The sequence below is a fragment of the Sinohyriopsis cumingii genome, chromosome 2, assembly GCF_028554795.1.
Source record: "Sinohyriopsis cumingii isolate HCF-2022 chromosome 2, ASM2855479v2, whole genome shotgun sequence".
Lineage (NCBI taxonomy): Eukaryota > Metazoa > Mollusca > Bivalvia > Unionida > Unionidae > Sinohyriopsis > Sinohyriopsis cumingii.
This window is the reverse complement of record NC_142962.1, coordinates 147775067-147787422: the sequence shown is the minus strand read 5'-3', so window position 1 is coordinate 147787422 and position 12356 is coordinate 147775067. Positions and strand designations below refer to the sequence as shown.

Below are 12356 nucleotides of genomic sequence, written 5' to 3'. Positions count from 1 at the left end.
TATTATACTTTTACGGCACAAAACTTAAATTTAAATGGATTTCCTTACCAGTTCAAACGCCAGTGAGCATTACTACATCTATACAAAAGGAGTTCAGAAATTTTGCAATAATTTTAGGGCAGCGACCTTTTACAAATTTAGCTTGTACATATATTACACATAATGCTTCGATTATGCATTTTGTCAACCTAAAGTTGAGAGATTTTAAATTTTGTTTAAACTTATTTCTTGTGCGGACTCATCCAGTGAAAATTATTTCAAAGCGGCAGACTTCAGAGCGTAATATTATATATTATACTGCATACAATCTCCTATTGTCACTTGATTTTTGGCTACAATTAGTACTCATCAATGACTGATTTCTCCATCGTTTTCAAGCATAAATATGACTGTTTCGAGAGTTAGACTAGCTATTTAAACAATTTTATTACTATATTTTTCTTCAAACTGTACCTATTGCTGTAGAGTGTAAAATGTTAACAGTACTGTATGGGTGACAGAGAATTATCGAATAGTAACAGGTCGTATGATTCATGAGGAAAATGAAAAACTAATTATAAAACTGTTTATACTTGAAGCCCTGCTTTCGTTTGTTTGGAGTCCACTTTTAGGCATTTCTCTTTGGTTTTATAGATGTATATTAGATGATCCACATTCCTGACTCATTTTAAGATCTGTTACTGATGTAGAGAGAGAGAGAGAGAGAATATGCAGAAGAAGAAAGTGAAATAGACTTAAATATGGAATGTAAGGCTTGAATAACATACATTTCCTAAATGGGCAAAGAAAGTAGTTCCAAAGTTATATCACCACTGTGGCGATATTATTATTTTGCTCTCACAGACAGACAGAGACAGCTAAGGACACAGACAAGACAAAGAGATGAGATATAGAGAGACAGAGATGAATGATGCAAATTTACATGAAAATTTTTAATTTTAAAGTCCTCACCATGTTGAATTATGCAAATGTCGGAATGTAACGATGTATTCGCATTTTGCCCAATTTCTATATTGCCACGTCACCATCCAATTCTAGGTATATTAATATCATTAGACAGGCTCTTGAACATCAAAATGGTGTACATATAAACCTGCAGGATTAACGCTGTAGTATTTTAGTTTAGTAATTGTTTCAGTATTTTCTTTTAATTAAATATTTATAGGTTACTGCATTTGTATGAGAAAATATGAACTAGTTTTTTGAATGGAAATACTGCACGACCTTGGGAGTGAAGTATGTCCATCTGAAAAAACGAGTTCTTATTTTCCCATACAAATGCAGTAACCTTTTTATTATATGATAATTTTTTTAATTGTACCTAATGCTTAATTATATTAACAAAATACAATACACGAAACTAAGTAACCAAATGTATGCCGCATTCCAAACTAAATACACGAGCGCATATTCATCATTACACAACAACACCATTATTACTGCGCACATAACTCCGCTCAGATAAATTTGAACATAGTCGCGCGCTCGACGTAACTTTGGAAAGAAAATGGCGTGTCTAGTTAAAATTGAAATTTGGAATCATATTGTGAATGAATGTGCATTTCAAAAACTTTTCCATTTGATCTGGAATTAATAGATTTTGGGTTTTTTTTCTTTCGATTCTATAAAATTTCGTGATTATGGACTGGATTTGTATGTGACAATTCCACATGAAATACACGGGATTGAAGAAACTAGGGAGAAGCATGTTGACATCTGCAAGTGTGTTTCTCTTTCTGTCATTGAATGTTTGAAATCATAATGTGGGAAAAATATGAAGTCTATCAATTGCAATTATCAAAACGACGCTAAGGAATTTAATGCTTATTTCATTTTGAGTGCAGTAACGAGGATGTAATTGCACTTATCATCGGAATTACAGTACAATTTCGAGATGTGTAATAAAGATTGAGAACCTATGACATGGCTCGTGTAATTCGCAATTGCAGAACTAAGAAAGTACATTTTGAGGAAATTCAGGATGTAAAACTGTAAGTATATTTTTTGGCCATTCTTATCACCAGCTAAAGAAGAGAGTATATGACTTGTCACTTGTATGTTATTTGTAAGGACCTTATCTTGCGTCTGTTGTATAATGTAGCTAGCCTAAATCCAAAGCAGCTGGTATGTGGCAGTCCACGAAACATCTGTTTTAGTTCATTCAGAAATAAATTTAAACAACCACAACGTAAAGAGCCTCTTACGCGAGTGTACATGATTTGTTTACAAATGAAAAGTGATGGCGTCTTCATCCATTGTTTGTTTACATTAGAACGTAGTTCCTTTATGCACGTGAATGTTATATGTGTATTGGCGCGCGGGTTCAGCATCGGGTAATATTGCACGATCCTGACAACGTAAAGTTAACGGGGCAAAAATGAGCATAGAATAAATTATATTTTCAACTATTTTGAGAATTTTGAATGGTCCATGCCAAGGTAGTGGTAACATGTGAGTTGTTGCTGAGCTTGCAGCCCAATCTTGGGAACTAAACATAGGATCTTTAGGCCCAGGACGGCAGTTAAATACAACGTTCGCTTCTCTATTTAACACACAAATGGGCCACGATAGTTACCTTTATCTTTATGCAAGCTGTAACAAAAAGCAAGTTTTCTTTATTAAGTTTGTGAAACTATCTTAAAATATCTGATTGAAGTGAATTGCTAATTTTTCTGCATAACAAAAGGGAAGTTACATTGTTGTTCAAAGACGGAGATACAAGTATATATCATTTCAAATATTCTGATAAGCAGGTTAACTGGAACCAACGCCCTATGGCATTTTAACAATTATTTGAGAAATTTGTCATATCAGTTTATCGTTATGATCACATTTTCTTTCATCGCTTCGCTGCATTCTGTACATATTTGTCATTCATTAGACAGCAACATCAGCTATCTTTAATTACAACCCATGTTATCGTACTTTAATTAATCTTTATATTGAAATTTATTGATTACAATTAAGTGCATTGTGCCATCGAACAATTGTTGTTATCACATGGAATAAACCTGATAAGAAAATTGCGTTGCAAGTGTTTGTTTTTTGTTGTTTTGTTTTTTTTTTTGGTGGGGGCGAAGAAAACTCAATGAAAGACTTTTTTTTTCATCTTTAAATTAAATTGAAACAGGAAACGATGATGATAGTTGAAAGGAAACGGTTTTCATAAGATATATTTATAAATTATTCAACGTAAATAAGTACAAAATTAGTGGACAATACAAGGAAATGAAGCTCAACATGGCATATCTAGCCTGATATACAATATAGGCCAAGTGATGAATTTATCCATCTATTTTTGGTCTATAAGTTTGTCTTGACCTCAAACATACTTGCTATCAGAGAGAGAGAGAGAGAGAGAGAGAGAGAGAGAGAGAGAGCAAGTCGAAATGCATACTGCCCTGGAGTAAACGCTTTCTGTTTGACTTTAGACGTTTGACGTCATACTCTTGGCTTTTAATGAGTATTTGCAAAGAATCTTATTAAATGTAAATTGTAGTAGTAGCACACCACCTTGAACTGATTAACAGAGTAAGTGTCAAGGTTATACAGACCAAAAGCATAGGTAGGTTGGATCACTTACAAATTATGCTCCTTGGAACCTGTGTAATCTTTATATTTGACAGATGGGATTAATTAAGCTTATGCCAAAGTCCAAACTGTTGGTGAATACTACATATTTTACCTTCAAGAACACAGCGATATATTACCTTGTATTCAAAATATGTAATATGAATTCCTATTGAAAATTAGTGTGTGCAAATTAAGAGTAGAAAAATTAGCAATATAGACTAAAGTAATCAATTTCATCGGTATCAGGATGAAAGTGTAGCTTAGGACTTTGTGGGTATCATGGTTAAAACCAATGTCAAATAGGCAGCTTTTATTGCCTTATAATACAGTTTTTATCTCTCTCCCCCCCCCCCCCCCCCCGCCAACTCTAGTCATAATCCATCAACGTGGGGTTGTTCAGATATCTGCATGCAGCTCGCCTTCTTTATTTATCCAAATCCTAATTAAAGGTTAAACATCAACTGCTGTTGGTTTTTGGTCAAAGAAGATTGATGCCAAATTGTCCGTCAATCTGATTTTTTTATTCAAAATATAGTTGTTTCGGAATCAATGGTTAATATCTGTCGCTGGCATCGACCATAACAATTAAGCCTCCGTTATGTTTCAGAAACAATCCCTTCAATTTAATAATTGGGCACACGTGAACAAGTTTTCCGCGATAGAAGATATCACTACTTTAATTAATTAACCAAGTTGAGACACAATAAAACGAAATAAAAAATCCCACAAAAACAACGTAGTTTGATAACATGTGATCTAAACTGGTTATTATGTGATTTCATATGGAATACCATAACACCCACCCCTTCCCGTTAATTATCAATGTACCGAATTCGCTGTGAGACAATGGCCCAAGTTCGGTTTAACGTTATGGAATATTGTCTCTCTCCTATAACAATTATGCTCTTAAATATACCGTTTAATCTATGATAACTTAATCTTCCGAATGTAAAGCATTAACTAGATTAGTCAGTACTTTTCGTTATTGGCGCAGAATGAATTTATTGAAGTAGGTGTTGTTTCTTTGACGCGGTTGCATGCGCGCTCATGAAACTTCATGGGTGTTTTATATCAAGGATACTGCTTACCACAGGCAAAACGTTATATCAGTGCGTTTAGGTCAGTTTATTTGAATCTTTGCATGTACAGCATGTCTGGTGCTTTTGACGGACCATAACATTGTAATATTATGAAATATTCACGACACTCTGCACGTTTTTAGTTAGTTTGAACCACTCCGGTGGCCTAGTGGTTAGAGCGTCCGCCTCGGATGCGGAAGGTTGTGGGTTCGATCCCCTGCCGAGTCATACCAAAGACTTGCAAAAATGGTACTAACAGCTGCCTCGCTTGGCACTCAGCATTAAGAGGTTAGTGTTAGGACTGGTCGGCCTGGTGTCAGGATAATGTTACTGGGTGGGACATCATGCCACATGTCTGCGGCATGATGTCCCAATGCTAGACATCACTATAAACTTACACTGCAGACATCGTAGTGATATGATTGAAATATGTTTAAAGCTACGTCAAAATTCCGAATCTCTCTCTCTCTCTCTCTCTCTCTCACACACACACGCACGCACGCACGCGCGCGCGTTAGTTTGAGTTAAGTAAGAACCAAGTCTGACATATGTATAATGCAATTATTAAATTTCAATTTTAAGAATATGTTTTTGTTATTGTTAATTTTACATGGATATATTATAACTGTTTGTGATCAAAGCTCAGCTGGTAACAAGGAATGCCCATTCTAATGATAACAATGATATCTTCAGTGTAGGTAAATCGGTGAATAACTTTGGGACAGCACAACAGTTCCATGTATGTCGTTAGAGATTAACTCTGGGTAGGACCAAATCACGTCATGAGAGGATAACTTTGGGTAGGACCAAATCAGGTCATGAGAAGTTAGATCTGGGTAGGACCAAATGACGTCATGAGAAAATAGCTTTGGGTAGGACCGAATCCGGCCATGATAAGTTAACTCTGGGTAGAACCAAATCACATCATGAGAAAATAACTTTGGGTTGGACCAAATCAGGCCATTGAGAAGTTAACTCTGGGTAGGACCAAATCACATCTAGCCTTTATGCTGTTAAATCTACTACAGTATTAATCAAAATTTCAATCATACCTTACACACAGTTCAGAAAAGAAAATATTTAGGAATTCGTCCACATATAACAGAACTAAAGAACTGGTTTACAATTGTCTGCAAATTAAAAACGTGAAGAAAAATGTAATTTTCCGTCAAGGTAAGGGAGGCCAAATGGGATAGCCCAAATTCCAATGACTGTGTCTTCAGAATTTGTTCGGAATGGTGATGGTTCAAACGCTCAGCGTGTACGGTACTTGGTATACCATACATAGAGGACTCATGGTACTAATTCAGTACCCATAGCAAACTTATGCAAACACCATTATTTTAAAAATTCAATAACTTTAATATTCTGAGTGTCCATGATCAAACCTATATTTATCAGTATAGACAAAACCTGAATGAAAGCTTATGTGTAAAGAAAAGAATATGAGCCGCGGCATTTTTGGGACCTACATGTGTTTGAATCATGTGCTTTCCATTTCGCACCAAAGAGTTACGTGCTAATTTCAGTAATGAGTGTTCCAAATACAGTACTGTTAAAGGACTGAAATTCCATCAAGAAAACAATGTCTCTATTATTTTTTTTTTACTGGGATAAGCTGGCTGGTTCCCATTTTTCCATACAATTAGAACCGTGTGTCCTAAAGATATGTCCATTTTAAAACTTGTATAGACAGGACCTGTCCAGAAATGTATCTGCTATTAATTAAACTATGTTACTTAAGGAGTTATTGTCACCCAGTAACATTATCCTGACACCAGGCCGACCAGTCCTAACACTAACCTCTTAATGCTGAGTGCCAAGCGAGGCAGCTGTTAGTACCAATTTTCAACAGTAAATGTGTTAGTAATTGAAGTGGAAGGAGCGCTCTCCGTGCTTCATTCAACCAAATAGACAATATTTGGTTGAATGAAGCACGGAGAGCGCTCCTTCCACTTCAATTACTAACACATTTACTGGTGAAAATTCAGTCAATTCTTTTATTATTTGCGAAATAGTTATCAATGAAAAAAAATGTAGTTTTCACCATCTCTTTCTGTGTATTGCACAGTTTCACATCTAAGTCGTTTGAAAATCATTATCAGTTTCATGCATCATACATTATGATTCCTTGTTAATGTTCAAAAACTTTAGCACACGTCCAGGCAATGTGCCATTTCTTCTTCATCGGAGTTAGAAATATGTTGACACATTATAGTGCACAATATTTTTTTTTATAATTTACACGAAATACCATAATATAAGTAACTAAAAGGAATGACCAAAATTTTAAACATACAGCAACTTGAAGGAGCGTTGAGTGACTTTACCGTTTTGGTCACTGACCATATAACGCCAAATGAGAACAGCAGAAAATAAACATTGTAATTAGATTCTGGTTATGTGTTGTTTAACGCCATTTTTCAGCAAATGACAGGCTGAACATGCCGGCCAGTACATTTTTATGAAAGAATAACCTGGCAGGAATCCGAGAACAACCGATACACGTGAAACCACTGGCAACTTTACTCGCTAAAGTTGGTGGAGCCAAGTCTCGAAACTCACGCGGACAGACGTGAGAAATATGGGTCGTCTTTAAAGGCGACCGCCTTTTATCAATTAGCCAACAGCTGCACCCAAAACAATTGTAATTAATTCTACTGATGAGATTAATAGAATACATTACTGTAAGTATGTATAGATAAAAGTTTGACTCAAATGACATTAAAAGTAGCAATTTATTTTTTCATTGCCAAAACTTCACCAAAAATTGTCTCTATAAGAGATTCACGGTAAGTTTTGAATTAACTTAAATATGTAGTTGTAAAATTGAGTTACTTGCTCACAGCATAAGTCATCAACGTGGATTGAACACATTACCACTATGGTGTAAAGACATTTGACCACTATGGTGTGCAGACACATGACCACTATGGTGTGAAGACACATGACCACCATGGCGTGAAGACATATGACCACCATGGCGTGAAGACATATGACCACTATGATGTGAAGACACATGACCACTATGGTGTGAAGACACATGACCACTATGATGTGAAGACAGATGACCACTATGGCGTGAAGACATATGACCACTATGGTCTGAAGACATATGTGCATGAGTTGAAAGATACATTTATAGAGATTGCTTCAATATATCTTTAAAATGTTGTCTGTTTTGTCTTGTGAAAATTTAGAAACTAAAAATTTATTTAATAGCTTGTCTCGTGGCAATTTCTTCAAGACTTTTACCGATATAATATTACAATGCTGTAATCTAGGTAATTGTGCCAGTTTTACTTAAACTGTATAGTCTTTATTCTGCTCATTTGAAGTCATATTGCCCAAATATCATTGTGGAATGACCAAACCAGTTGCATGAACCTAAACGAAATTTAGGTGATTTTGAAACAATTTTGTTTTACATTTGTCATTTTGCGAGATACAACATGTAAACGCGTAACCATATGTTGTAGCGAATTAAGATAAGTTAACGTGCAATTACGTAGAGTTGTTCCCCTTGGAACAGCACTTAACAGCAAATTAGCATAGAATACAATGCAATGGGATGTTATAACTTTATTAAGACATTCTCGAAACAAAGTAAAATTACATTTTACTGCATAAACCCTTTTTATTCTGACTAAATGTAAGTTTAAATAAATTGTACAGTAGATATAGACCAAGAATGAAACAGAAAATGATTTACATCTGCGCAAAGATAACGTTTATCTGTTTCTCAGAAAGTAACTGGGTCCTAGTTATGATTGTCAGTAACTAACCACAGTGGGCCCTAATTATTATCGTCAGTACCTAACCACAGTGTAGCTTATTCTGACATTTGCTTGAACTTGATTTTACTACACTCAACATTAATTATAGATGTAAGGCTTCTTTCACAATCGATTACCTATGTTAAAAGGTTTATTTTCTAAAAATTCTTTTGATAGTAATAAGTAATTGAGATAGGCGTTTCTTCTTGTTTAGAATGGTCATTCGCACTCACGAAAGCAAGCGCCTCACTGATGAAAAAGGTCCCATTGAAATATTTGCAGGACATCGACATGACTTTAGTGCTGAGCTGACGTAAGTGAAACACGATGGCTTTTTACGCTTCTACCACCGACATTTGAGTATCAAAATTTCGTTTTAATAACCAAATTTCAGTATTAAATATCTTCCTCGGATTATATATCTTCAGCAAATTGGTGGACGTTGCCGTATGCGGTGTCGATGATGGTGGTAACAGTTTTCAAGGTCTCGCTTTTTCTCAACTCTTTCTTTCCTTCCTTCCTTTCTTCCAATATGTTACAATATGTTATTATTTTTAAACGTGTATGTCTGCTAGTACGCAATGTTGGTCTACTGGATCCTTTCGACAGATATTTGTTTGGTCGTGCAGCTAGTTATAGTGGTGGTGGTGGTGTTAGTTGTTGTAGTAACAATACTTGTAGTTGAAGCTATGGTGGTATAGATGAACAAAGTGCGTGGTCAAGAAAGAGTACTCAGTAGATTACCTCAGTAGAAAGTGTTTCCATAGCGATGACATTAAACACTGAGGTATTTACTGAGACTGCAGCTAACAATATGGATATGCATGAAAATGATTTTCACAATACAGAAAATAAATGACACATGTCGAGGGCCAACTCAACCCTTGATATTCGCCATAAGTTGGATAAACATAATATCAGTTAGATACGTCTATGACAATGTAATAGATATACAGGTGGAAATACATATGCAGAAGAAGAAGAAAAAAACACATACACATACAAAACATGCACACACACACATACACATCAATACTGCTCTCTCTGTCTCTCTCCGTTTGTACACAGTCATGTAGACAATGAGATACTAATATACATGTCATAAAATGTGGATTAAAATTTACAATGGTGTTTAAAAAAGGAAAAACGAGAAGTTCATTATTGCATGAAGAAAATACAGCATGATAATATTAGTGCAATATTCCTTGCTTCAACTCACAAAAATAGTATGATTTCTAAAGTGCATTATTACAAAAAGTATGACAATATATTATAAGGAATATCATGCATTTGTATTTACTCTTTGTTCACTGCGGTAAAACTGGATCTTGCATTCATCGTGACGTCAATATTGCAGATAGGAGAAAAATACAAGATATGCATGTAGAGATTTACGAATGTGTCATCTAATCATTAAAACTGTGCTACAGACACAGACGTGGGCGCATACAATGCAACAAACACGCAGATATAACCACAGGGTATAATCTCACTCATATCACATTAAAATAATTCATGTAAACCAACAAGACAAAACTACGATAGTTCTATCTGAAGGAAAGTTTAGTGGATGGTAATTTCTTGCAAGGAACACGTATCTGTTTGGCTTTAGTTTTGCGCTGCGGGGATCCTTTCCAATATAAATATTTAGATGGTATCACTAATCCAGTAAATGCCCTATGGTCCGCGGGAGGTAATGTTATTTTTTGTTGTTGCCGGTTTCAATTTTCCTGCTGTAACATTTACAAAAGTGGGTCGAACCATAAACATACGAAAGAGGATAGTTAGATAAACTATATAAATATCCGAAAAAGCTGTTTCTATGCTCGTGACAAAAAATGTACTAAAGATGAGATTATATATGTCAACAGATATGAAAATCAAATTGTTTTATACAATTTTAAGATTTGTCAACCTAGAGCTCCTCTAGCATCAATCGCGCAAGTAGATCTCTAAGAAAATGAGACAGTAGTCCCACGATGGATCTCTCACTCCACCCAACCCCTGCACCTTTAAATGGCGTTGTTGATTGCTAATGAGATCATTTAGTGCATCGATAAAGTAAAACAAAAGCAAAAGGTATTTGAAGAAAAATTACTTTCTATGTTTTTATCTTCAAGTATTTACGATACTCTAATTTTTTTATCCGTTCCAAAATAAGTAAGATTATTTACGCAACTTACTTTTTATAATCACTCACATCTGATAATAATAATAATAATAATAATAATAATAATAATAATAATAATTTACTGATTGGGACAAGTTTCTTTTTAATGACGCATCCAGAGAAAACAAATAAAAACATAAGGACTCATTAAAGAATCAATCTCGAACAAAATTCAGGGTACCTAAATAGCTATTGACTCACCTCGTTTACTGGTATACTATCACCCAGCAGAAGAACGTAACCAAACACGGTTGATAGTAAAAGTAAAATCTCCATATTTCTCAGCTTCTATTGGAGTGAAGTTTTCAAGGAGGAATCATTCGATATGTGGTACCGATACAAAGTGATGATGCTAATATATCTTTCTCCTGCCCATCAATGATGACGCAGTGAGCAGTAGCCCACGCATGCGTTTATCTTGATACTCTACTGTACACACGTTCACACGACGTGGATTCAAACTTGCATCTGCATCTGGCAGATCTGAGTTTATATATATGATCTTAAACGATGGAAGAGAGAAAGAGGGATAGGGGCTTGTAGAACTGCGTTGACACCTATTAGTGAATTATCAAACGAGAGAGGTTTGCCTAGTCTATATTTTACAGGACCGTGCGTCGGACGGAACGTGACAAGTTAGCCACAAGAAATTAAATTAGATATTTTGTTCCCTTCATTTGTTACTTAATTAGATGAATCGATAATTATATTGCTCATAAGTACCAACAGAGTTATGCAAGTATTGAATAAATATGCACCTATTTAGATACTATTAACAGAACCATCAATTAATATAATTTCTTCATTTAAGTGATAGATATATCGATCGATCTCAAGATTGATTTGATCCTTCGCTATTTGATGATTTACAGAAAATGGAAAGAAGGAAGGAATTCAATATTTGTTTTTCATATATCCTTTAAAACAAATAGTTACGTAATTGTCAGGCTGTGGTGAAAAATGGTGTGTGTGTGTGTGTGTGTGTGTGTCAGCCAGGAGATATTCCTGCAATGATTTAATCCATGAGTGACTGGACAAAAAGGTCTAATCAGTTAAACGTTCCAGTAAAGATTAATGACAAGGACAGGAGAGATTTAGCAAAAGTGCAAGTTATCTGCAGATAACAAAAATAATAGTTTATGACCCTTTTAGAGGTTTTCAAGTGACCTCTGTCTAGGCCTACGTTGCCTTTGACAAACGGATGGATTCTATAGTCGTTTGGTCAGTGTATCAAGCATTAGCCTTCTTAGCTCAATGCAAAAACAAACAACACAAAACCCAGCCATATAGCTGCCATGCACTGAAGGATCTAGCAGTAAATGCATGTCTATCTAAGTTTATCTGGAACTTTCTCGGTAAATCAATGTGGACATGCCATATTAATGAATCGTAGATTTTCGATGGCTTGTAGTCACAGTACAGCCGTTGTAACATAGTTAATTGCCATTTATTCCTATTTACAATTTAAAATGTCATCAATAAATCCTCCTACTTTCTTTTAAAGTAAATTTAACGAAATCGGAGCCTCCGATCACGTTCATACGTTTCTGTATACAGAAGGCTTGAATGATAGAGACAAGGTTGGGGCTGTCTTTGCAACGCACCCATTGACACATCTATAGCCAGATATTGGATAAAGCTACCATTCTGGCACGGGAAAATACAGATATACTCAAATCTTTACATTACGTTGAACCTTCTCAAAAAAGAACAAAATATCGCCATCTTTTCGGATTTCTTTTCCAAAAAGAAAGCCTT

The 12356-nt window shown here is 35.2% G+C and overlaps 1 protein-coding gene across 2 annotated transcripts in view; it reads right to left on the bottom strand.

Annotated features, from left to right (window-relative positions):
- The window catches only part of LOC149806043 (uncharacterized), a 62052-nt gene extending 51009 nt beyond the window's left edge, over window positions 1–11043 (bottom strand). The window contains exon 1 of one of the 2 annotated variants that reach the window (XM_089950905.1): window positions 10800–11043. In XM_089950905.1, the coding sequence (XP_089807031.1) occupies window positions 10800–10874 (75 nt within the window). In that variant the 5' untranslated portion in view covers window positions 10875–11043. The remainder of the gene's footprint in view (window positions 1–10799) is intronic. The other variant, XM_089950907.1, reaches the window with a different exon arrangement.
- Between the last annotated feature and the right edge of the window lie 1313 nt (window positions 11044–12356).